General features: G+C 40.2%; 8 protein-coding genes and 2 long non-coding RNA genes across 16 annotated transcripts; 6 read left to right on the forward strand and 4 right to left on the reverse strand.

Annotated features, from left to right (window-relative positions):
• The first annotated feature begins 331 nt into the window (after positions 1-331).
• AT3G09630 (Ribosomal protein L4/L1 family) lies at positions 332-2,387 on the forward strand. 2 transcript variants are annotated; one of them, NM_111797.3, is made up of 2 exons: positions 332-1,558; positions 1,970-2,377. In NM_111797.3, the coding sequence occupies exons 1-2, from the start codon at positions 452-454 to the stop codon at positions 2,081-2,083; spliced, it is 1,221 nt and encodes a 406-aa protein (NP_187574.1). In that variant the 5' UTR covers positions 332-451; the 3' UTR covers positions 2,084-2,377. The 2 variants fall into 2 exon arrangements, with proteins under 2 accessions (NP_187574.1, NP_001030663.1); NM_001035586.1 differs by having other exon boundaries at positions 376-1,558; positions 1,973-2,387.
• A 407-nt stretch (positions 2,388-2,794) lies between these two features.
• On the forward strand, positions 2,795-4,969 carry APX2 (ascorbate peroxidase 2). 2 transcript variants are annotated; one of them, NM_001035587.3, is made up of 10 exons: positions 2,798-2,838; positions 2,919-3,061; positions 3,163-3,337; positions 3,689-3,754; positions 3,897-3,945; positions 4,026-4,108; positions 4,185-4,264; positions 4,356-4,458; positions 4,548-4,606; positions 4,784-4,969. In NM_001035587.3, the coding sequence occupies exons 2-10, from the start codon at positions 2,940-2,942 to the stop codon at positions 4,800-4,802; spliced, it is 756 nt and encodes a 251-aa protein (NP_001030664.1). In that variant the 5' UTR covers positions 2,798-2,838; positions 2,919-2,939; the 3' UTR covers positions 4,803-4,969. The 2 variants fall into 2 exon arrangements, with proteins under 2 accessions (NP_187575.2, NP_001030664.1); NM_111798.4 differs by having other exon boundaries at positions 2,795-3,061.
• A 345-nt stretch (positions 4,970-5,314) lies between these two features.
• Positions 5,315-7,938, forward strand: HCF152 (Tetratricopeptide repeat (TPR)-like superfamily protein). The gene has a single exon (NM_111799.4). The coding sequence runs from the start codon at positions 5,343-5,345 to the stop codon at positions 7,677-7,679; it is 2,337 nt and encodes a 778-aa protein (NP_187576.1). The 5' UTR covers positions 5,315-5,342; the 3' UTR covers positions 7,680-7,938.
• Positions 7,872-12,870, reverse strand: MCM8 (minichromosome maintenance 8). 3 transcript variants are annotated; one of them, NM_001337838.1, is made up of 17 exons: positions 12,608-12,870; positions 12,198-12,341; positions 12,007-12,124; positions 11,698-11,920; positions 11,440-11,603; positions 10,878-11,141; positions 10,684-10,779; positions 10,432-10,584; positions 9,890-9,960; positions 9,698-9,816; positions 9,457-9,586; positions 9,211-9,262; positions 8,961-9,117; positions 8,700-8,874; positions 8,300-8,470; positions 8,098-8,211; positions 7,872-8,000 (listed from the first exon to the last, which is right to left on the reverse strand). In NM_001337838.1, exons 1-17 carry the CDS (start codon positions 12,803-12,805, stop codon positions 7,953-7,955), a joined length of 2,397 nt encoding a protein of 798 aa, NP_001327098.1. In that variant the 5' UTR covers positions 12,806-12,870; the 3' UTR covers positions 7,872-7,952. The 3 variants fall into 3 exon arrangements, with proteins under 3 accessions (NP_001327098.1, NP_001319512.1, NP_001327097.1); NM_001337836.1 differs by having other exon boundaries at positions 8,961-9,126; positions 12,608-12,836; NM_001337837.1 differs by having other exon boundaries at positions 8,098-8,470; positions 8,961-9,126; positions 12,608-12,836.
• On the forward strand, positions 12,840-15,697 carry AT3G09670 (Tudor/PWWP/MBT superfamily protein). Of its 2 annotated transcripts, none has more exons than NM_111801.5 (2): positions 12,840-13,152; positions 13,255-15,697. In NM_111801.5, exon 2 carries the CDS (start codon positions 13,276-13,278, stop codon positions 15,454-15,456), a length of 2,181 nt encoding a protein of 726 aa, NP_187578.1. In that variant the 5' UTR covers positions 12,840-13,152; positions 13,255-13,275; the 3' UTR covers positions 15,457-15,697. The 2 variants fall into 2 exon arrangements, with proteins under 2 accessions (NP_187578.1, NP_001078128.1); NM_001084659.1 differs by having other exon boundaries at positions 13,014-13,159; positions 13,255-15,609.
• AT3G09680 (Ribosomal protein S12/S23 family protein) lies at positions 15,684-17,010 on the reverse strand. The gene is made up of 4 exons (NM_111802.1): positions 16,926-17,010; positions 16,279-16,434; positions 16,059-16,185; positions 15,684-15,976 (listed from the first exon to the last, which is right to left on the reverse strand). Exons 1-4 carry the CDS (start codon positions 16,928-16,930, stop codon positions 15,836-15,838), a joined length of 429 nt encoding a protein of 142 aa, NP_566351.1. The 5' UTR covers positions 16,931-17,010; the 3' UTR covers positions 15,684-15,835.
• A 1,441-nt stretch (positions 17,011-18,451) lies between these two features.
• AT3G09690 (alpha/beta-Hydrolases superfamily protein) lies at positions 18,452-21,482 on the forward strand. 2 transcript variants are annotated; one of them, NM_111803.4, is made up of 7 exons: positions 18,452-18,655; positions 18,923-19,409; positions 19,668-19,859; positions 19,957-20,196; positions 20,311-20,528; positions 20,627-20,881; positions 20,968-21,482. In NM_111803.4, the coding sequence occupies exons 2-7, from the start codon at positions 18,995-18,997 to the stop codon at positions 21,229-21,231; spliced, it is 1,584 nt and encodes a 527-aa protein (NP_187580.1). In that variant the 5' UTR covers positions 18,452-18,655; positions 18,923-18,994; the 3' UTR covers positions 21,232-21,482. The 2 variants fall into 2 exon arrangements, with proteins under 2 accessions (NP_187580.1, NP_001030665.1); NM_001035588.3 differs by lacking the exon at positions 18,452-18,655 and having other exon boundaries at positions 18,813-19,409.
• Positions 18,814-19,390, reverse strand: AT3G02215. Its single transcript, NR_140895.1, has one exon. It is a non-coding gene; the product is annotated as an other RNA (long non-coding RNA).
• On the reverse strand, positions 21,441-22,957 carry AT3G09700 (Chaperone DnaJ-domain superfamily protein). Its single transcript, NM_111804.4, has 3 exons — positions 22,776-22,957; positions 22,311-22,489; positions 21,441-21,889 (listed from the first exon to the last, which is right to left on the reverse strand). Exons 1-3 carry the CDS (start codon positions 22,776-22,778, stop codon positions 21,733-21,735), a joined length of 339 nt encoding a protein of 112 aa, NP_566352.1. The 5' UTR covers positions 22,779-22,957; the 3' UTR covers positions 21,441-21,732.
• Positions 21,870-22,299, forward strand: AT3G02225. The gene has a single exon (NR_140896.1). It is a non-coding gene; the product is annotated as an other RNA (long non-coding RNA).
• Positions 22,958-22,976: the final 19 nt, after the last annotated feature.

Raw genomic sequence — 22,976 nt, forward strand, 5'->3', positions numbered from 1 at the left:
CTATTTTTTTCGTCGACCGTTTTCTTTGACGATGTTTGTTATATGATTCTAAAAGCATCCACAATGGTAGACTCTTAGCAAAACTCTTAACAAATATTTAAAAAATTATATAATTTAAATATTAGATAAATCTCTTAAATTTGGTAAAACTTAGGTCAATTGTCTCTTAGTTAAGAGACAAATAGTCGGGTTTTATTAGGCCCACTAGTTCGTTAAAGGCTAAAGCAGTGCCCGGTTCTTATAGCGGAGGTAACTTTAAATATTGGGCCCTTACTGAAAGGTAAATTAGTTGGGTTTATTGGGCTTTATTATAAGGCCCACTAATTCAGCAGTAACCCTAACGAAACCCTAGCATATATTAGTTCTTAAACTTCAGCTGAGAGAAAACCCTAATTTCTCAAAGAGTCTAAAGAGACGGAGAGTGAGAGAAGAGAGAAACATTTCGAGACAAATGGCCGCCGCCGCTGCTCGTCCTCTCGTCACCATCCAAACCTTGGATGGTGACATGTCCACCGATCAATCCTCCACCGTCGTACTTCCCGACGTCATGACGGCGCCAGTTCGACCAGACATCGTTAACTTCGTTCACGCCCAAATCTCCAACAACAGCCGTCAGCCATACGCCGTATCGAAGAAGGCCGGTCACCAGACCTCCGCCGAGTCCTGGGGAACCGGACGTGCCGTGTCTCGTATCCCTCGTGTTCCCGGTGGTGGTACTCACCGTGCTGGTCAAGCTGCGTTCGGTAACATGTGTCGTGGTGGTCGTATGTTCGCTCCAACCAAGATCTGGCGCCGCTGGCACCGTCGTGTCAATGTCAACATGAAGCGTCACGCAATCGTCTCAGCTATCGCTGCAACTGCTGTTCCTGCGCTTGTGATGGCTCGTGGTCACAAGATCGAGAATGTTCCTGAGATGCCTCTTGTTGTGAGTGACTCCGCCGAAGCTGTGGAGAAGACCTCAGCTGCGATCAAGGTTTTGAAACAGATCGGTGCTTATGATGATGCTGAGAAGGCAAAGAACAGCATTGGAATCCGTCCTGGTAAAGGTAAAATGAGGAACCGTCGTTACATTTCTAGGAAAGGTCCTCTGGTGGTTTATGGAACTGAAGGATCTAAGATAGTTAAGGCGTTTAGAAACCTTCCTGGTGTTGAGCTTTGTCATGTGGAGAGGCTTAATTTGTTGAAGCTTGCTCCTGGTGGTCACCTTGGTCGGTTTGTGATCTGGACCAAGTCTGCCTTTGAGAAGCTTGAGTCTATCTATGGTTCGTTTGAGAAGCCATCAGAGAAGAAGAAGGGGTATGTGCTTCCTCGTGCAAAGATGGTGAATGCTGATCTTGCCAGGATTATCAATTCAGATGAGATTCAGAGTGTTGTGAATCCGATCAAGAAGGATGCGAAGAGGGCTGTTCTTAAGAAGAATCCATTGAAGAATCTCAATGTGATGTTGAAGTTGAATCCTTATGCTAAGACCGCGAAGAGGATGTCACTGTTAGCTGAAGCACAGAGAGTTAAGGCTAAGAAGGAGAAGCTCGCCAAGAAGAGGAAAACCGTTACCAAGGTAATCTCAATACTTGACTTGTTCTCTTATCAACCGTTTTTGGATTGTCTTTGTTTAGTTACTGATTACATTTTGATCTGTGGTTGCATTTCATTTGACTTAACTTATATTGCAATTGTTCTAATTGACTGAGTTTGTGTATGTTAAGCTATACAATAATCTGTTCCCCTCTGGTTTAGTCTATGACTATAGTAGTCTTTCTTTACTAGATCTTACCTTTTCTGTTCTGAATTGTGGTCTAGTAGTTTGTCTTGTAAATCTGTTGTGTACGATTCTTTGTCTTGATATTGATTTTAGGTTGAGCTATTAAGCAATTGAATCTCTTAGCACTTTCTTGTCCCTTGTGAAAATTGTTCTTCATATGTCCTCTTTTCTAACTCCACTTTGAAATATCTATTTTTCTTACATCAGGAGGAGGCGTTGGCAATCAAAGCAGCAGGCAAGTCGTGGTACAAGACTATGATCTCCGACAGTGATTACACCGAGTTTGATAACTTCACCAAATGGCTCGGTGCTAGCCAGTAATAATCTCGTCTGCTTTGGAACACTTTCCATATTTTAGTCAAAAGATTTTGGTTTTTTTAATCTGTTTTGTCTTTGGGTGTCTGGATATCAAGTTGAATTATGAACAAGTTTCACTTTTTTACATCTCCATTTCTTACTTCGCCTTTATCAGTTTCATTTATTTATCTCTTGCTCCTTCGTTTCCTATGATGATGCTTGTTATGTTATGAACCTACTTAAAAACAAGCTGAAGCTTTCTTTGGTTTACCCCAGCAGAAACATTAATCAAGTTCAATTGATCAATATGTCGATTGATTTACTGTTTAAAGGCATAGTGTGTCTATCAACCCTTAAGTCTTTTTGGTGGATAGTGAAGCTCAAACCCAATTCAAATGTCGATCAACCCTAACGTTTTTGTGCTCGATAGTAAAGCATGAGTATAAAAAGAACGTCGCTTCTTCCTACAATCACACAGATCATTTGAAGCTTTGATTAGTTGGTACAACATACTCGAGGAATACAGAATGACACGTGGTGTGTATCTGTTGGATAAATTTGTATTATTCTTCTTTACTATGGATGGTTTCTGGAAGGCGCGCCAAGAGTCCTTCTTTTTCCATCTACAAATCATGACCGTCCATCTCCAAAAGAAGACTGAAACAGTGAAACTAGAAGCTTCATTTTGATCATCAGCCAGTTTTATAAATTGATCCGTATACTAAAGTAACAACTACTAGCACTTTCTTCTGTGATCGATCATTGTGTTTAAACTAAAGGTTTGTATGTTCTTGTAATCTTATTGATCTCGATAGGTTCTCCATTCTCTTTAGGTTTTAAAGCCTTCAACGATTTCCAGAAGGAAGCGAATTTGAAAAAAATGGTGAAGAAGAGTTACCCGGAAGTGAAAGAAGAGTACAAGAAAGCTGTTCAGAGATGCAAGAGGAAGCTCCGTGGTCTTATTGCCGAGAAGCACTGTGCTCCCATCGTCCTCCGTCTTGCGTAAGATCCTCTCTCTGGTTCCAGTCTTTTCTGTTACTGTGAGTACTGAGTTGTTCGATTGATGGCTTCTCAGAGCATATTTTGTTGGCGGAAATTTGCAGATGGCACTCGGCTGGGACATTTGATGTGAAGACGAAGACAGGAGGACCGTTTGGGACGATAAGGCATCCCCAAGAGCTAGCCCATGATGCCAACAATGGTCTTGATATTGCCGTTAGGCTTCTTGACCCTATCAAGGAGCTGTTCCCTATTCTGTCATATGCTGACTTCTACCAGGTAAATTTTCAACAATGTACTGAGTTTTTTGACCTCTAATTGTGAAGCAAGGGATGCATCAAGCTGTAGTAAGTAGGAACTTGAGGTAGAACCATAGAATCAAGGGTTTTTTGATGCATCAGTGATTATACCGAGAGGGGAAACATTTGGAAGGGATTTTGTTGGTTGGTACAGCTAAGTTATGACTTAAAATGGGTTCTTCTCTAGCTTGAGCCGTCGGCTATTGGCCCTCTGGTTTGTCTGCAGTGAACTAGATTCACACATGTTAGATTGATACTGAATCTAAAAGCTTACTTTGTATTTCGCATGGCTTTAAGGGCTTGATTCATCTGTGTTTCTTGGTTACTGTAGCTAGCTGGAGTAGTTGCTGTTGAGATCACTGGAGGACCAGAGATTCCATTTCATCCTGGTAGACTGGTGAGTCAATATTCAACTTCTCAGTTTTCTGGCTACCAATTATTAGCTATCTCTTCGTTTTAAAACGCAACTCACTGATGATGAGACACCACTGCTAAGTTTTTTGTTCATGTGATTAACTGAACCAAACTTCATCTTTCAGGACAAAGTTGAGCCACCTCCTGAAGGTCGTCTGCCTCAGGCCACCAAAGGTAAAGCAGATATATGAAAATGAATTTAGCTTGAATTCAGGTATCAGATTGTAGATACATGTTCATAATCATAAATTCAGGTGTGGATCATCTAAGAGATGTGTTTGGTCGGATGGGACTCAATGACAAAGATATCGTTGCATTGTCTGGTGGACACACCTTGGTATGTATGCTGCATCCAGAAACAAAGACCTATGTGCTTTTCTCAGTTCTGGCTCACACCATTCTTTTACTTTCAGGGTCGGTGCCACAAGGAGCGTTCAGGATTCGAGGGTGCATGGACACCAAACCCGCTCATTTTTGACAACTCCTATTTCAAGTAAGATCAGATTCTCTGCTTCTGCTTGCTCATACTTGAATTGGACATGAGCTGAATTAGAAGCTCTTGAATCTTGATGGTTGTTAAACAGAGAGATACTAAGCGGAGAGAAAGAAGGACTTCTTCAACTACCAACCGACAAGGCTCTTCTTGATGATCCTCTCTTTCTCCCATTTGTTGAAAAATATGCTGCAGTAAGTTGTTCAACTCATCATTCCATGATTCTCTCAGCATACATATATTGTCAATAGGATAATATCACTGACTGGATTGTTACTCTCAGGATGAGGATGCCTTCTTCGAAGACTATACGGAAGCTCATCTAAAGTTGTCAGAACTCGGGTAAGTAACATATAGAACAATCATTCTCATCAACATTTTATTTAACTTTCTTTCCTATTCTCCTAATGTAGTGTCGTAAACTTTGAATGGTCCTCAGAAACTCACAAAAACTTTTCATTTGCAAACACTTTGATCATAATAACATAACTTACGCTCATGTCATCATGTCCTTTGCAGGTTTGCTGACAAGGAGTAATCTGGAATCTGGTGTCATCTCCTACCTCCTTGATTCTTGTTCCCTCACATTATTATTGTAATCATAGAAAATACTTTAAAAATTAAATGGAAGACATTGTATTATACGTATGCCTTGCGTTTTTTGTAATTGTTAATTAATGAAATAAGAGCACTTGCTTGCTGAAACTAAAAAACTCTTACAACAATTCATTACCTTCATATAGTTTGAAGGCTAGTAATCTCACAATGATAAACTATATTGAAAGTTGTGTTATCGTTGAAAAATTAAAATAATTTTTATTTCTGTATCTTCAATGATGGTAAACAAATGAAAGCTTCAAAGTTTATTTTTGTAAATTCGGAAAACGAATGATATTATTGTCTACAATTTCTTCAAATCATCATTATAATTGTTTTGCTCTTTTGAAAAAATAAAATGGAGATATTAATTTGCTTGAACTCAAAACGACGACGTAGCACAACTCCTTTCCACTCGAATAATCCATTTGGAGGCTTTTTTTCATTACAGAACACACACTCTCTCTCCAATGGACCTAAAATGAACATTCTCCGACCTCCGACGTCATCATCATCTTCGTCGTTTCCTCCATACCCAAAGCCCGTTTCATTAACCCCTCCGGTATCTTTCACTCTCATCCACAACCCCATAAACCTCTGCTCTATAAACCCACCATTCACCAACGCTGGTCGACCAATTTTCCAACGGTCCGCCTCCGGCACTGCTAATAGCTCCGCCGAAGACCTCTCGTCTTTCTTGGGCTCTCCCTCAGAGGCGTATTCAACACACAACGACCAAGAGCTTTTGTTTCTCCTCCGCAATAGAAAAACCGATGAAGCTTGGGCTAAGTATGTTCAATCCACTCATCTCCCTGGACCAACTTGTCTTAGCCGTTTAGTTTCTCAATTATCTTATCAATCCAAACCCGAGAGTCTCACGCGCGCACAATCTATCCTCACGCGCCTCCGCAATGAACGCCAGCTGCATCGCCTTGACGCTAATTCCCTCGGTCTCCTCGCCATGGCTGCAGCGAAGTCTGGCCAAACACTTTACGCCGTCTCCGTCATCAAGTCCATGATTCGTTCTGGGTATTTACCTCATGTTAAAGCGTGGACAGCTGCAGTAGCTAGTCTCTCTGCTTCCGGAGATGATGGTCCGGAAGAATCTATCAAACTCTTCATCGCTATTACGCGACGAGTCAAACGATTTGGTGACCAGTCTTTGGTTGGTCAATCTAGGCCTGATACGGCGGCATTTAATGCGGTGCTTAACGCTTGTGCTAACCTTGGTGATACTGACAAGTATTGGAAGTTGTTCGAGGAAATGTCTGAGTGGGATTGTGAGCCTGATGTCTTGACTTACAATGTTATGATTAAGCTTTGTGCGAGGGTTGGTCGGAAGGAATTGATTGTGTTTGTGTTGGAAAGGATTATTGACAAGGGGATTAAGGTTTGTATGACTACAATGCATTCTCTTGTTGCAGCTTATGTTGGGTTTGGAGATTTGAGAACTGCTGAGAGGATTGTTCAAGCGATGAGGGAGAAAAGGAGAGATCTTTGTAAGGTTCTACGAGAATGCAACGCTGAGGATTTGAAGGAGAAAGAAGAGGAAGAAGCAGAAGATGATGAAGATGCGTTTGAGGATGATGAAGACTCGGGTTATTCGGCTCGGGATGAGGTAAGTGAAGAGGGGGTTGTAGATGTGTTCAAGAAATTGCTACCTAACTCGGTTGATCCGAGTGGTGAGCCACCATTGTTGCCTAAAGTCTTTGCACCAGACTCAAGGATCTACACGACGTTGATGAAAGGTTATATGAAGAATGGGCGTGTGGCAGACACAGCTAGAATGCTTGAGGCAATGAGGCGTCAAGATGATAGAAACAGTCACCCAGATGAAGTTACATACACTACGGTTGTGTCAGCTTTTGTAAATGCAGGGTTGATGGATAGAGCAAGACAAGTGTTAGCCGAGATGGCTCGGATGGGTGTTCCTGCAAATAGGATTACTTATAATGTTCTGCTCAAAGGATATTGTAAGCAGTTGCAGATAGATAGGGCAGAGGATTTACTAAGAGAGATGACTGAAGATGCGGGGATCGAGCCAGACGTGGTTTCCTATAACATTATAATAGATGGATGCATTCTTATAGATGATAGCGCAGGAGCTCTAGCGTTTTTCAATGAAATGAGAACGAGAGGGATTGCACCAACTAAGATTAGTTACACAACTTTGATGAAGGCTTTTGCAATGTCGGGGCAACCCAAGTTGGCGAATAGGGTGTTTGATGAGATGATGAATGATCCAAGGGTCAAAGTTGATTTGATCGCGTGGAACATGTTGGTTGAAGGGTACTGCAGGCTAGGTTTGATTGAGGATGCTCAGAGAGTAGTGTCAAGAATGAAAGAAAACGGGTTTTACCCAAATGTGGCAACCTATGGGAGTCTAGCCAATGGGGTTTCGCAGGCGAGGAAACCTGGTGATGCTCTCTTGCTTTGGAAGGAGATAAAGGAAAGGTGTGCGGTGAAAAAGAAAGAAGCACCTTCAGATTCTTCTTCAGATCCTGCTCCTCCGATGCTGAAACCAGATGAAGGGTTGTTAGATACACTAGCGGATATATGTGTCAGGGCTGCTTTTTTCAAGAAGGCATTGGAGATAATCGCATGTATGGAGGAGAATGGGATACCTCCGAATAAGACTAAGTACAAGAAGATCTATGTGGAGATGCACTCGAGGATGTTCACTAGCAAACATGCTTCACAAGCCAGAATAGATAGGCGGGTAGAACGAAAGAGAGCGGCTGAAGCTTTCAAGTTTTGGCTCGGTTTGCCTAATTCTTATTATGGAAGTGAATGGAAGTTAGGTCCAAGAGAAGACTAGATCAATATATTGATCAGGCTACTCTCTTATACAACAATGTATACTAGGTTCTACCGTAGTTGTAATTCAGTAGGTGTGAGTGAACAACAACATAAACATTCAACCCAAGTCCATGAGATAATACTAAGGAGTTTCTGGCATTGTGTAATATATAATTGACTGATTTTGATGATCAGGTTCATAATTAGATATGAACAATACTATTGCAATGAACATGCTAGATTTACTTAAAATGTTTCTGTTATAAAGGAAGGTTATTACTCGGAATGCTAATCATCTTGACCTGGATGACTGACTCCGGGAATAAGATGAGGAAAGGACCTGTATATGAAATTAAGCAGTGTAAGAAAACTAAATCAAATCCTTTATCCATCTATGATTGACCATTCTAGTTTCTGAGTTAGGTGGAGGAATATACCTGGTAAGTCTTTGGTCCCTTCTTGAGTAAATATCCGGCAATATTCAGGTTCTCTAGGAAAGTATCAATGTCTGGAACTCGTAGGCCGATTCTATCAGCTAAACTATACATCTCCTGCAGTGAAATTGTTTTTGAATAAGAAATTGATCATAATATAATGTCAGAAGCGCCATTAGCAAAATGTCGAGCAAGTTGTCCATACAGAAACAGAGAAACAATCTTTCTGCTGCAGCTCTGATTGCTTATCAAGAGCACTTAAGAAGCGTTTGGCCTCCTTTTGTTGACTCATTCCTCCACTCCGACCAAAATCCACAACACCATGTTCATCTATAAGCTTATCATACAACGATTCTTTCATTATTTCAACCACATCCTGTAAAAGCAAATCCAACGAAAAAAGTCAAGACAGTTGACCAAGCCAAGATCACAACAATGCAGATTTGAATTGAAATTTCATGCTAGCTGCTTACCTTATCAACCAATAAAGATCAGAGAACATAAGACTTTTATACATGTATGATATGGATGCTAAGTCAGTGTATGGTCAAACATATGCATGTAAGCACAGAGAAAGGATACAATCATTTCATGTTCTGGCTTACCATAGCGTCTTGGACTGTTATTTCTTCCCTTAAATCAACCCGAGCTCTAGCTTGAGCAAGCCTAACCAAACTTTCCAGTTGTCTTGCTGTTATTGGTGTGGAATCAGCAGATGTGTTATGGTCTCTCAGCTTCAAGTAAAACTTCTGTATGATCTCTCCAGCATCCTTTGACATCCTGAACAGATAAAGAGATGTTATTTGTAATATCTAAATTAGCTCGCAAGCATTTAGTCATTGCAGCTGGGAGATAGATCAAATTACTTAGGATTGACAAAATTCCGTGCATAGGAAATATATTTCCTAAGCAATTGGCCAGGAACCGGAGAAAAGTCGTCATCTTTCTCAGAGTCCAACCGCAGTCTTGAAAGTAGAGAATTCCCTTCTGCATGCATGTTTGCATACCCAGCATTCTGTGATGCTGCATTTACTATTAAACAAGAAGTCAAGAATTTATCTTCAATAAGGTCGTCTTTCTACTAGCTATATACCCAACAGCCAAAAGAAAGTGGACCTGGTTTAAACTTCTTTAGTGCAGGTGATGTTTCTCCACTTGCAGAATGAAGCTGCAAGAAAAATTCAAAGGTACGATTTTATATTAATGGCTATGAATGCGTAGACTGAAGAAAGTCTTTCCAGAAACTAAAATATGTCTTTTATCCACCAAGCATTTATAGAAGGTTTACAAATGCGAAAATCTGCTAATATCTTTGTGAGGCATGCTCTACAACAATAATGGCTCTGAGATGGAGAGACTCACCGACATAATATGCTCTGAGACTTGCTTGTCGAGTAGCTCATCAGGTTTGTCAAGTAATATGAAAACTAAATCAAACCGTGAGAGAAGGGCAGCACTCATTTTTAAGTTCTCATTTACAGTTTTTGCACGGCTGAAATGAGATCATAAAGACAATGTAAATATCAAGAACATACATTGTCGTTACTATATTTCAAACACTCCCACAATGATGATTGATGAGATAGCAAAGTAAGAAAATTACTTGTAGTGGCCACCAACAGGATTTGCTGCTGCTATAACAGAAGTTCGAGCTGATAGACTAGCTACAAGCCCAGCCTTTGCAACAGAGACACATTGTTGTTCCATTGCTTCTAGCAACGCCTGTTGCAAAGTGATGTAAGTAATGAGAAAAATGTCAACATCAGAAGTAATGACATTGCCGATAAGAAAAAACCTGATGCTCGGTGGTCATTTTATCGAACTCATCAATACAGCACAACCCGCCATCTGCGAGTACCATGGCACCTGCTCACAGAGTAGCACTAGGTTAAGAAAGATGGAAGGTTTCTCGTCCTACACACAAATCAGTTGAACTATTTAAAAGTAGGGGTTCCTCTGCATATACAACTTTTTACTATTGTGCCGTTCTTCAGTAAAACCCTATCCTAATACTGATAAAACACTTTTGAAGATGCGAATTTTTGAATGAACTATCTATATCTTGTAGAAAGATTTTAGACTGCTGCTAATTGATCCCCCACTCTAAAGTCTAAACTATAAGACAGTAATATAACATCCACATAAAATGACATCACTTGAAACCGACAAGGCATACACAACCTCAAGCATCAAGACAAGAAATGAATTTTAGACTAAGTAAGTATTAAGTAAAACTATCCATCAACAGCATGACTCAAACCCATATCGGAAACAGTAGAATAATATGCTATATACTGAGATTTGTGCGGGCTAAATAAAGGAGAGGGTATGAGCTACCAGCCTCAAACGCATAGTCATTTGTCATGGAATCTTTCACTACAGCAACGGTGAGCCCTGCTCTAGTCGTCGCATTACCACATACATAAATGCCACGAGGGGAAATGGCAGCTGCTGCTTGCAAGAGCTGACTTTTGCCCAATCCTGGGTCACCTATTAGTGCATCGAAAATCATCAATCACAATTTCGTGCTACAAACTAGTTACAAATACCCTTTCCTCAGCTCAAGCTAAACATGGTTCAAAAGCTTACCAACAATAATGACATGAATGTCTCCTCTGACTGGAACTTTGTTCCGATCCATCGAGTGCTTCCTTACACCTCCAAAAAGAGATAGTGTTATCCCAGCTGTTGAAATGATAAGAAGAAAACAAACAACAGACGTATCATGATATGCAATGCTTCTAATTGTAATCATCAAATCTTGTTATGGACAGAAGTATAACCTTTGACAATTTCATGGCCATAAATAGACGGGCAGACTGAATGAAGTATGCGACGGAATGTATCAGAACCATATTCTTCTTTGAACTTCACAATAAATTCCAAGTCTCTCTGAGAGAATGAATATAAGTCACCAACATCTGCAGTCTGGGCACTGCTACTAGAGTCTTCTGAGTTCTCAAATGCAGACTGCCGCTTGGTGTTTTTCACTGAAACTGCCTCTATAAACAAATAGTAAAATCCTTGATTCTTGGTCTTCGATTTCCCTGAAACAGGAGCATTTTAAATGTTTGTTAAGCTTGAGTATGGCTTAATACCAGTAATGAGGCTTCTAGCTCCTTGATCTTTGGTAAAATGTCAATATGAGTAAAACAAACAACTTAGCAGTGCTCTATTTTACTTTCCTGCAATGAGATTCCCAAAAACCATGGAAGAGAACTTTAAGAGACAAATTTCCAGCTATTCTACGGGTAAGGATAGCAGGCGTTTGGGCATGTTAATGTTTGCAAATTATGGACACAACAAGGATGGAGAGAACTCCATGAAAAGTTATAAAATCAATACCTCCCCCAATGTCCATGTAATTATTAATTACTCCTATAATCCCTGTAACTGTCACCACATCACCAGGGATACATATGTCCACAAGGTCTTCCATCAGCTCACATTCTACAGTTCTGGGTACCCGTCCTTCTTCGTGGTCTTCAGGCTTTTGCAATTCCTGTACCCTAAAATGCATTTGGACAGCTGGTTAACAATGGTCAGATACATAACTAACAAGGATGAAGTACACAAAATGATGAGACGCAAATAGGAGAACACCTGATTTTCTGAAAATCAATTGTCTGAGCAGAGGACCGGATTGGAGTAAACGTTTTGGACTTGCATCCATGGGAATCACATTTTAGTGGAGGAGAAAACTTTCCATCAGTAAATTCCCGGGTTATGCCAGTTTTGCACTTTCCACAGTCAAAAGCCATCTGTGTGACAAGGGGTTTCACAGTACTAACTTTAACAACAGTCCCATGAACGGTTACAAGCTTTCCTGCAATTTCAAAAGCACACACTCATGCTATGTCTCACTTAAGGTTTTACATCTTATTATTTATTTCGCTAGATGAGACAGTCTACCAATATAAGCTGCTCTCAGGTTTTTCAGGGAGATAGAAGATTCAGGATAATTATGCAGACGAACATTGATCTTCATAACATTCTCAAACTCATTAGTCTCCCATTGATCAAAAAGAACCTGTGAGAGATGACATAAGTCTTCATCTTATGCCAACCAAGAAAACAAACCCCAATGAAAAGTAATAGCATACCTTGTGAACAGCAGCATTCATACATGGGATAACTCCTTTAGGATTATCCTCTAGATTTATGAAAAAGTTCTCGATATCAGATATTTTCTTGAATTGTTGGAGATCAAGAGACAAAGAGAAGGAACCACCACCGTCTTCATTCACCTGGCTCAAGCCATGGAATAAACTTATAAACTGTTTCTCCTATTTTTAGATACTAAGAAGAACTAATTGACGCATAGAGAAGTTGATTAATCGTTTTCTATCTACCCTAATTCTTCATAGAAGTAGAGTGGAAACGAAATCTAGCTAAATAGATTACAATTTCATAACCGGAATTTAATTTCGAAATCAAGCTATACCAAGCTTTATAAAATTCAGATTTATAAACTTTTTACCAGAAATTTGATGATGGCCAAGTGAGGATGTACCTGAGAAACTATGTCTCTACCAGGTGATGCGGAGAATACGCGGATGAGCTCCGCCGTGAGCTGCAACTTATCCTCGTCGATGGCCAAATTCTCGTTGTCCTTGATGTATACAGCTAATATTTTCCCGATGCCGAGAGAATCAATTCCTGTTGATTCAGGGCGACCCGATGCCATGCTTCCACCACCGTAAAATCCCATCACCGCTTAACCCACTGTAACTCGCTCGTCGTCAGTCGCAGAGAAAAATCTCGCTTAGGCCAATGGGTTTTGGCGGGAAAAAGGTAAAGGGCTTTTTGTGATGGGTTTTTGGTAAGTGGGCCAAATGATTGAACCCTAAAACCCAAAGATAACCAAAAGAAAGGATAAAATCAATTAATAAAGCTTTAGTTGTCCGCCACGTGGACTGAACCGCACAAAAATTCACAACAACAAAAAAAAAACGAGAAACCCGTTTCTGGTTCGATTTGACGTCTTCGTTTACTTCATTTCTATAAACGAGCTCCCGCCGCCGGAAAATTCGCTGTTCATCACCACCGTGACCAGAGGTTTGTTGTGAGCACCTTCTCTATCTTTCTTTCTTCACCTGTAGGTTCTGTTATATGTTTTGTTGGGAAATGAACTGAAGAAAATTTCTGATGATTTTCTAGGGTTTTGTTTTGGTACTGCTTATGTCGACGGAATCAGAACGTATTGAATCAGTCTCAGAGGCTAATGCGTCGAGTTTAGAGGTCGGAAATGATCAAATGTCTGAAGCCCTAGCTGGTCAAGCTCAGGAGCTGAAAACAATTGGAGATGATAAAGAAGGATGCGGCAACTTTGCTTCAGCTGGTGATAATGGGATGGAGAAAGTAAATGGATTTACTAATCTTGTTAAGGAAACGGAATCTGTAAATGGAGAGTTAGATCTAGGCACTAGAACCGAAAATGTAGGTGGAGAGAGTAACCAAAGTGACAAGAAGGTTCTAGTAGATAGCGAAGAGGTCATGATGGTAGAGAAAAGGGGGCTTCTTGTTGAGAAGGAAGTGGAACCTGACATGGTCTGTTCTCATGGCGCTGATCTCAGTGATGTGAAGGTTTCTGATGGCAGACTGGATAGTGAAGACCTTGTTCAGGATAGAAAACCCGATGGCTTAGAAAAGCAAGGAACAAAAGTTGAGGACTTGGATGTTGTATGTTTTATGGGTTTAGAACCGCATGAGAGCAAGGATGAGAGTATTTTGGATGATGAAATTGCCCATGTAGCTGCGAAGGTGAAGATCTCTGACTCAGATTTGGTTTGGGCTAAAGTAAGGAGCCATCCGTGGTGGCCTGGACAGGTGTTTGATGCCTCGGCTGCAACAGACAAGGCGAAGAAGCATTTCAAGAAAGGAAGTTTCTTAGTAACTTATTTTGGAGATTGCACCTTTGCTTGGAATGAGGCGTCACGGATTAAGCCTTTTCGACAGCATTTCTCCCAAATGGCAAAGCAGAGTAGTCTACCTGATTTTATTGATGCTATTGATTTTGCGTTAGAAGAGGTATCAAGAAGGATAGAGTTTGGTTTAGCTTGTTCTTGTATCTCAGAGGAAGTCTATCAGAAGATCAAGACTCAGAATGTAATCAATCCTGGAATCCGAGAAGATTCAAGCTCAATACACGGTGGAGACAAGGTCTCAAGTGCAGTCTTCTTTGAACCTGCAAACCTTGTGGGATATGTGAAGCGTTTAGCATGCTCTCCTAGCTATGATGCTACTGATGCGCTGCAGCTTGTAAGTCAGAGAGCACAGTTATTAGCTTTTAATCGCTGGAAAGGCTATACTGACCTCCCCGAGTTTATGACACTCCAGGGGTCAGTAGAGTCTGCACCCAAGATTTCTCCTGCAGAAGAGCAAAGTAGCTTAGTGGAAGTTTCTGATCCTGAACCAACAAAGAGTAAACAAGTTTATACTAAAAGAAGAAAGACAAACCTGCAAACAGAGCAAAGTAGCTTAGTTGAAGTTTCTGATCCTGATAAAGGTGACTGTAAACACGATGGAGTGTTTGAATATGAAGAAACTATTGTTCCAAAGAAAAAGGAGAAAACTTTGGCAGAGTTCATTGCTGAGAAACGCGTAAGCAGACATAATGGGAACACATCACATGAAAAGTCTGGTAATGTTCCGCATTGCGAAAAGAAACGCAAGGTTGTGCAGTCAAAAGTTCCCAAGTCCACGAAAAAGATTAAGGCAAACCTGCAAACAGAGGATCCAGGATCTCCAGTTTCTCCCAAAAATGATCGAAAAAATAATTTGTCTGCTGGTGATAAGATTACACCACAGAAAGCTAGAAAAAGTTTCGGAATTGGGGCAAGCATATTGAAAGTGGCAAACCAGATGCATTGTTCAACACCAACCAGACTCTTACCTTGCAGTGATTCGACCTCCAAAAAGGCAGCCAAGAGCAATGGCAGTGGAAAGAGTCTTCAGGAGAAACCTAAAGCCGAAGCATTATCAGCAAGAGAAATTTCTCCTTCAACTACACTTTCAAGCCCTCACGCTGCTTCTGTTACCAAAACCACAAGTGGGAAATCCAATTCTGTCAGCCTAGACCACAACCTATCCGGAGAACTTGATCAGGTCAGAAAGGAAGCTCCTAGTACTAACCTTGTGGAGGACCCGATGTTGGAGTCTAGAGACTTGAAAGACTCTTCTAAGGAGCAGGTCGTACATGAGGATAAGAAAGAAGCTGCAAATGTAGCGGATGAGAAATCTATTATGGACAGCAATCTAACCGGGGAGAAAATCAGTGGCTTGGACTTGAGAGAGCAGCCGAGTAACAAGAACTGCTCTGGTGGATCTGATAGTTGCAAGGAAGATGTTTCTGCAGAGTAGGAAGGCTCAGCATCAGCGTCTAACCCACTAATACAGATCTTTCTAAAATCGAGTCCGGTTCTTGTTAGTACCCAAGAGTGGAATATACCTTTTAGATGGATTCTCTTCTCTTTCAAAGTTTAGAATTGTATGATTTAATCAGAGTTGAACAAACACTAGTGAGAGAATGTAACAAAGTTATTTTTGTTTTTCCAGATTTGTGCAATTTAATGGTCAATAATTCATTTGAATCCAAAACTAATTATGAATTTGAATAAATAAATTAGAATCCAAACAAAATTAACCTCAACTCGGAGGAAAATAGAATAAGAGATGTCACTGAATAAGTACATAGACATGCCTTCAAATATCAAAAAAAATTCATAAAATGTAGTAGAGCTCAAGACCTAGGCTTCTCCTTCTTTTCCTTGAAAAGGGCCAAGAGTGAGACACCAGAGACCTTCACCACTTTGAACCTAACTCCGGGAATATCTCCGACGGCATGACCTTTACGCCCAAATCCAGCAATCAACACCTCGTCCTACACACAGTATCAATGAATGAGTAATTGGTAAGAATATAATTTGATTACTCATTCAAAAGTAGATGTCAATCTAACTTACATTTTCTTCAATGTAGTTCAAACAACCATCATTGGGGACAAAGGCAGCAATCTTTTTACCATTCTTGATCAACTGAACTCTAGCACACTTACGGATAGCAGAGTTAGGCTGCTTAGCCTCAATACCACTGCATAATCAAACACAGAGTCTCATCAAAGTCAAGATCTATACTACTAACAAAATCAAGAAATGGTAAATATATATGTTTATACAAACTTACATTTTCTCAAGAACGATTCCTTTAGCGTGAGAAGAACAAGCAAAAGGCTTCTTCCACTCGTTGCCTCGATTAGACTTCTTGTAATGCTTGTCCGCCCACCTCTGAGTAATCCGAAGCTGCTTAAGCTTGCGACCAGCTCCCATACCACGTGTCTTACTGAAGATATTCAAATAGAAGATAAAAGAAATTGAGAACCAAAGGACATTTCATCAGATGAAATCAACTCACTCAGAACATATAAAACAAATTCGGAGTTGATAAAGAACATAAAGTTATAATCTAAATCACAAATACTTAACACAAGAGGAGAGTGTAGTAAGGAAAAAAATCAAAAATCATAATCATAATTTCCACATTTCAGACCAAATAACTCCAACGTTTATAAGAAAAAACTACGAATTATAGCAACTTCGTAGCTTCAACAGGGTGATTAACAAAGTATTACTACACGACGTATGAATGTCATTCAAATCCCTTAATTCAACCATCCCGACCCGAGATAACGAAAACGGCAAGGCACCAAAGAGAAACCGGAATAAACAAAAAAAACATAAAACAAATCCTAAACCCGACATAACAAAAACACGATCACTTATAAGCGGAGAGATGAGACTGAAACATAAAGAGTCTAAGAGAGGATACCGTACCCCATGTTGACGACGGCGCGAGTGAAAAAGTCGAGAGATGAGCTGAAACTGCTAAAGGCGCGACGTTTTAAGTTCGTGAGAGATTGAAAAACCCTAGTGATAAGAAAATAGGTATATATAGGCTTGGGTCAAGACTCGTGAGAGCCCTGGTTTAGGCATTAACCGGTCTGCAATGAAATTGATTAAACGGCAAATGATTATTTTTATATTTGGGCTTAACAAGAAGGCCCATCACATGTCAACCCAAATATTATGCCAACTCCTTAAGGTAATAATACGGGAAAAATGTCGTTTTATACGTGAACTTTAAAAAATGGCCATTTAATACGAAAATTTTTGTGTGGCCAAATAAAACATAATAAAAACGTTGACCGGCCGTTTCACACAAATATTATTGTTGACTACGCCAAAGTCTCCATGCCGTTATCTTTCATTAACGGATCCGTTAATTCCGTTAACACATGTTAATTAGTTTCCGTCAATACTCAAAACGACGTCGTTTTATTGAAATCAAAAAATCAAAATTCCTAAAATTGATTTCAAAATCTCTAAATTCCAAAAAAACAAATCCTTAATTCCTAAATTCCAAAAATCAAATCCCTAAATTCTAAAAACCAAATCCCTAACAGCCTCTTATTTTCAGCAATTGGTCGTCGTAATAGTCATCGTCGTAAAGATCCTCAAGAGAGCTAAAGAAGGGCCTTCGCTTTGATGTTTCCTCCTTGTTCATCATCGATCTTGTTCCTCCCCCTTCGTGAATTCAAACGAACAACTGCTGTCAATAGTCGAATGTTATTATTCATATTCAAATTGGTTCTCATGTGTGTGTGTTCGTAACATTTTATTCACAAGACAACAAAACAAAAACAGGGAAACTTCCAACATGATGAAATAAGATTATGAGAGTGAGAAAAGAACCTTGGACAACGGGATTGAGATTCCTAAAGAAGAACATGATGTTGCCATGTGAAGCAGATGGATTGAAGAAAAATGAATTGGATTCCATTTTGGAATTTAGGGATTTTGAAATCAATTTGGGAATTTTGATTTTTTGATTTCAATGAAATGACGTCGTTTTGAGTATTACAGGAAACTAATTAACGTGTGGTAACGGAATTAACGTATCCGTTAGAAAAAGATAACGGTATGGGGATTTTGGCCTGGTCAACAATAACATTTGTGTGAAACGACCGGTCAACATTTTTATTATGTTTTATTTGGCCACACAAAAAATTCACGTATTAAATGGTCACTTTTTGAAAGTTTACGTATAAAACGACATTTTTCCCGTAATACCGTATACGCTGCATTGAAACATTCCAGTCCTAGTCACGTGCACGGTGCACCTACTAGCCCACGACTCCCACACTATCCGCCACGTCAGAAAACGAAACCGGTTGTAGCAGGTAAAAGGCACACAAAGCTAAGCATAAGGAAGCGCGCGACACGCACCGGTTCAGCCGGTACTCTGCGTCGATAAACGACATGCAAGACCGTCCATTTTCTTAAAAAAGCGATCTTGATCTGACGGTCCTTATTTGTTTATTCAACCGGTAAAATACAAAAAAATCAGGAAAAGGATCGTGGATCGTCAATGGCGGACTGGAGTAAATTTCTTTGACAATAACCAGTCCTAAATCAAGGTAGAATATTGCAAAAATGTTCAATGGAAGAAGATAGATTGGTGACCATGATTATCAACGACGTCTAAGCTGTTTCTGCGTCATTTGGTAAGTGAAGCTTTTGTCTCTTTCGATTTCTCTAATGCAAAAAAAAAGGGAGAAAGATTTTGATTCGTTATTGAAATTATTCTCTTTGAGTTATTTTAATTAGAAAGAAGTAATTTTTATATATATTTGTCAAGAAAAAAAGTGAGCTTGAAGTTCACGCTTGTAAAGGTGTCAGTTTTGCAGCTCATTATCGCCATGTTCTTCTCTCTCGCGCTCTTTGTGTTTTCTTCTCTTTGCTCATAAGAACCCACTTTAATGTATGTTCAGGTCTTCTTCTTCTTCGTCTTGTTGCTCTGAAGAGTTGGTCCTGACTTGGGATTTAGGGATTTCGTTTTGATAATGGAGGAGATGCGAAGAGGAGTGCCTACGTGGCAAGACGAGTTAGCTAGTCTCATGGACGGAGGTTTACAATACGACGGATCTCCGATTGATTTGACGGCGGATACTGAATCGAGGTCAAAGAGTTCGGGTTTCGAGTCGGGTTCTGGATCCGAATCAGTGGAGAGTTTGAAAGATCAAGTGACGGGGTTTATGAAGTCTTGGGGAGAAATGCTTATGGATCTCGCAATCGGATGCAAAGACGTTGTGCAGCAGATGGTGGTGACCGACGACTCTTTCGTTGTAAGGAAGCTCCGGAAACCAGCTGCTAAGGTTTCGAAGAAGCTTAGCTTCCTTAACGAGTACTTGCCTGAGGATCGTGATCCTGTTCATGCTTGGCCTGTGATTTTCTTCGTCTTCCTCCTAGCTCTCACAGGTATATTATCAAACAGTTTTCTGGTTTTGGATCACCATTATGTATCTGCAATGCCACACTCTTATAATGAACAGTTATTCAAAATGTCTGCTAGAAAACTGTGTATTGGGATGAACCTTATAGAATTTTTTGAGGTTGTTGTATGTAGTTAACTTGATTCTGCTTAGATATTGGTTTAAGTGGCAGTCTTGAATAGATTCTCGTTGGTGCAAGAGAGGCTTGTATCCTTACTCTGACATATCCAACTTTTAAGTGCAGCATTGAGTTTTAGTTCAGACCATGATAGATCTGTCCCTTTGTTGAAGAAAATCCGTCTGCATCCTACTAGTGCAAGCCGTGTACAGCTTCCAGATGGTAGATATTTAGCTTACCAGGAGCTTGGTGTTTCAGCTGACAGAGCTAGACACTCTCTAATTGTTCCTCATTCTTTTCTTTCCTCTCGGCTTGCAGGTATGATCAAATAAGCTCCTTGTTTCAGCTTCAGCTTACTTTTAATGATGCAATTACATCTGATTTGCTTCTACTGTTTCAACATTATCTTATCAAGGTATACCTGGAGTAAAAGAATCATTGCTCAAGGACTATGGTGTTCGTCTAGTGTCATATGATCTTCCAGGGTTTGGAGAGAGTGATCCCCATCGTGCTCGGAACCTTAGCTCATCTGCCTCGGATATGATTGACCTAGCTGCTGCTCTAGGGATTGTTGACAAGTTCTGGTTACTCGGCTATTCCAGTGGTAGTGTGCATGCCTGGGCTGCAATGAGATATTTTCCGGACCAAATAGCTGGTACCTTCAATTTTTTGGATAAAATTTGAAAATTCACAATTCATGGCCAACTCATGTTTTTCACAGAATGACACAAAATAATATGGGAAGGTATTGATTTTTATAAATCTACAGGAGTTGCCATGGTAGCGCCTATGATAAATCCATATGAGCCAAGCATGACAAAGGAAGAGATGGCAAAAACGTGGGAGCAGTGGCAACGAAAGAGGAAATTCATGTACTTCTTAGCACGTCGGTGGCCAAGTCTTCTTCCTTTCTCCTACCGTAGGTCCTTTCTCTCTGGTAATCTCGAGCCGCTGGATAAGTGGATGTCAGTGTCATTAGGAGAAAAGGTAAGTCTGTATTCATCAAGTGTTTCTTCCCAAGGTTTTGAGTCTTTGTGAGTTATGGCTCACAAGCTAAACCTGTATACACCACTTTTCTATTTCAGGACAAACTTGTAACCGCAGATCCAGTTTTTGAAGATCTTTACCAAAGGAATGTGGAGGAGTCTGTACGCCAAGGAACTGCAAAACCATTTGTGGAAGAAGCCGCATTACAGGTATCAAATTGGGGCTTTAGTCTTCCCGAGTTCCACATGCAGAAGAAGTGTAGAACCAATGGCGTCCTCTCTTGGCTAATGTCAATGTACAGTGAATCCGAATGTGAACTAATTGGTTTTCGGAAACCTATACACATATGGCAGGTTTGTTGAAATCACACTTAAAACCGCCATCTACAAGATCACCTTTGTCAAGTTGTGAGTTACTCATTTTGCTTGTGGTCACATAGGGTATGGACGACCGAGTCACTCCACCTTCAGTGACAGATTACATTAGTCGAGTCATACCAGAAGCAACGGTACATAGACTCCCAAACGAAGGCCACTTCTCTTACTTCTATCTCTGTGATGAGTGCCACACGCAGATCTTTTCGGCCATATTTGGAGAACCAAAGGGCCCGGTAGAGTTATTGGAACAAAGAACGGAAACCCATAGACCGGATCAACCAAAGACAGGTTTATCTGACAGTAGCTCACTACCAAAGAGTAAGTAAAAAAGAACTATAGGAACACGTTGTTCTTGGTCTTCGTTCCATTATGGAGAAATGTGTAAATAACACCAAGAAGATGATTTAGTCCTCTGCTTTGGTTGAAGATTTCAGATTCTATAGGTTATAACAAAGCAGAGTTCATTTTGAGAGTACATTTGGCACTGCAAAGAGTGCAAGTGAAAGAACATTTTATTAAAGCGGCTATCCCTTAATTGGAAATGCAATATTTTTTTCTTCTTATAGTTTTATGTTTGAACAAAACCAGAATCCGACTAGACTCATTTTCAGTTTGGTTTATATATTTCTCACGCTGAAAAAGTTAAATACCCACGTTATACATCATCATGATAAAAAAATGAACTAGACCAATAACTTGGAACTACATGGCTTGATAGGATCAATCAATCTAATGGTTATTGCTTAAAGAGAACGATCTAGACTAACTACTCGAAACTAGGCCACATGGCTTTGTGGTTGGGATCAATCGACCTCACCCAAAGGGTTTCAAAACGCAGAACCAGAGTTCTTGGTTTTTCCAAGCATCATGTCTTTGGCTTCATTGATCTTAGACGCAAGGTAATGGCTTCCTCCTGCATCTGGATGATTAGCCACCATCACTCTACGGTGAGCTTCCTTCACCTTCTCTGCCGCTACACTCTCCCTATTCAAACACCACAAGTGACAAACTCATCAAGCCATAATAATGTCGCAAAAACCACCACTAAACATATGCAAACCATTTACCCTTGTGTAAGAACATAGTTTGGCCCCTATGCAAACTTGTTAAAAACTAGTGTGGCATACCTACTGCCTATAAATGATCATTTACCAATTCTACCAAAAATGAAAGAGTCAGAAAGAAACTCCCCTATGACTAGCCAAAGATGAAGATATATTTAAGAACAGGAGGAGTCCCTCGAGGAGGACTAGTGTGAGAAACCATACCGCCTATTTCAAATCATTTACACAGCGGAGACTTTACAAAACTAGCAGAAGAGAAACCTTATTTAAAACAAAAGTCCCAAGACCACTAGTATCATTTGTAGTGAGAGGCTAAACTCTAAAGACAGAAAGAAAGGTACCTAACACCGAGAATTAGAGCAGCTTCTCTTCGATTCATAGTAGCTTGGAAACCACCTTCATAGAATTTTCGCATTCTAGGCCTAACTGGTCTCAGCTTAAACGCTTGCCATGCCTCTATTCCATATTTACCAGCATAAGCAGCAGCAGCAACAGCAGCGCCTGCAATTATCGCTGCAACCTGGAGAGCATACGAGAAGCGAAGAATATTATTCCATACGTCAGACAAGATGAAACAGAGTAAACCATAGAAAAAACACTCTGATACTGACACAAACCCCAAACACAAATGAGCAAAAATAAAAGCAGAAGCTCTAAAAAAGGAGGATTCTTTTAGAAACCCTAATCGAATCAAAGGGATGCTTTGAAATATCATCAAATCATTTTTCCAAAATCAATCAGCAAAAACAGTAAAGAGTGGAAATTGTAGAGAACCCCGAAAGAAGAACATACGCAGGCAAACTTACCATTGTTGTAGAGGATTTGAGCTAGACAGTGTACTGAAAATAAACACGATCTGATCTGATAGGAAACAACTCTTCAGTGTTCGATTTTGTCGATCAATTTGAGGATTAGGGTTTTAGCTATTTCCTGGTTTGCTTGGACTTGGCCCAGATAGGTTGGTTGCGTTGCGTAAATAGTAGTCGAAACCTTCTAACTCTTTTAGT

The sequence above is a fragment of the Arabidopsis thaliana genome, chromosome 3 (assembly GCF_000001735.4).
Source record: "Arabidopsis thaliana chromosome 3, partial sequence".
In the NCBI taxonomy this organism is placed as follows: domain Eukaryota; kingdom Viridiplantae; phylum Streptophyta; class Magnoliopsida; order Brassicales; family Brassicaceae; genus Arabidopsis; species Arabidopsis thaliana.

Bases quoted from the DNA above. Each gene is read 5' to 3' on its own strand.
- AT3G09690 (NM_111803.4), top strand. From the start codon at position 18,995: ATGGAGGAGATGCGAAGAGGAGTGCCTACGTGGCAAGACGAGTTAGCT. The intron at 19,860-19,956 runs GTATGATCAAAT...TATCTTATCAAG, and splicing joins TCTTTCCTCTCGGCTTGCAG to GTATACCTGGAGTAAAAGAA. The intron at 20,529-20,626 runs GTAAGTCTGTAT...TTTCTATTTCAG, and splicing joins CAGTGTCATTAGGAGAAAAG to GACAAACTTGTAACCGCAGA.
- HCF152 (NM_111799.4), top strand. From the start codon at position 5,343: ATGAACATTCTCCGACCTCCGACGTCATCATCATCTTCGTCGTTTCCT.
- AT3G09680 (NM_111802.1), bottom strand. The intron at 16,186-16,278 runs GTAAGTTTGTAT...TTGATTATGCAG, and splicing joins GGAATCGTTCTTGAGAAAAT to TGGTATTGAGGCTAAGCAGC. The intron at 15,977-16,058 runs GTAAGTTAGATT...TACTGTGTGTAG, and splicing joins TGAACTACATTGAAGAAAAT to GACGAGGTGTTGATTGCTGG.
- APX2 (NM_111798.4), top strand. From the start codon at position 2,940: ATGGTGAAGAAGAGTTACCCGGAAGTGAAAGAAGAGTACAAGAAAGCT. The intron at 3,062-3,162 runs GTAAGATCCTCT...GGAAATTTGCAG, and splicing joins CCCATCGTCCTCCGTCTTGC to ATGGCACTCGGCTGGGACAT. The intron at 4,265-4,355 runs GTAAGATCAGAT...GTTGTTAAACAG, and splicing joins TTTGACAACTCCTATTTCAA to AGAGATACTAAGCGGAGAGA.
- MCM8 (NM_001337836.1), bottom strand. From the start codon at position 12,805: ATGGGATTTTACGGTGGTGGAAGCATGGCATCGGGTCGCCCTGAATCA. The intron at 8,875-8,960 runs GTAATTTGATCT...TTATCTGTTCAG, and splicing joins CGGAATTTTGTCAATCCTAA to GATGTCAAAGGATGCTGGAG. The intron at 8,212-8,299 runs GTATGGACAACT...ATTTCACTGCAG, and splicing joins AAGATTGTTTCTCTGTTTCT to GAGATGTATAGTTTAGCTGA.
- AT3G09700 (NM_111804.4), bottom strand. The intron at 21,890-22,310 runs GTACCTTTCTTT...GTGTTTGAATAG, and splicing joins GCTCTAATTCTCGGTGTTAG to GGAGAGTGTAGCGGCAGAGA.
- AT3G09670 (NM_111801.5), top strand. From the start codon at position 13,276: ATGTCGACGGAATCAGAACGTATTGAATCAGTCTCAGAGGCTAATGCG.
- AT3G09630 (NM_111797.3), top strand. From the start codon at position 452: ATGGCCGCCGCCGCTGCTCGTCCTCTCGTCACCATCCAAACCTTGGAT. The intron at 1,559-1,969 runs GTAATCTCAATA...TTCTTACATCAG, and splicing joins AGAGGAAAACCGTTACCAAG to GAGGAGGCGTTGGCAATCAA.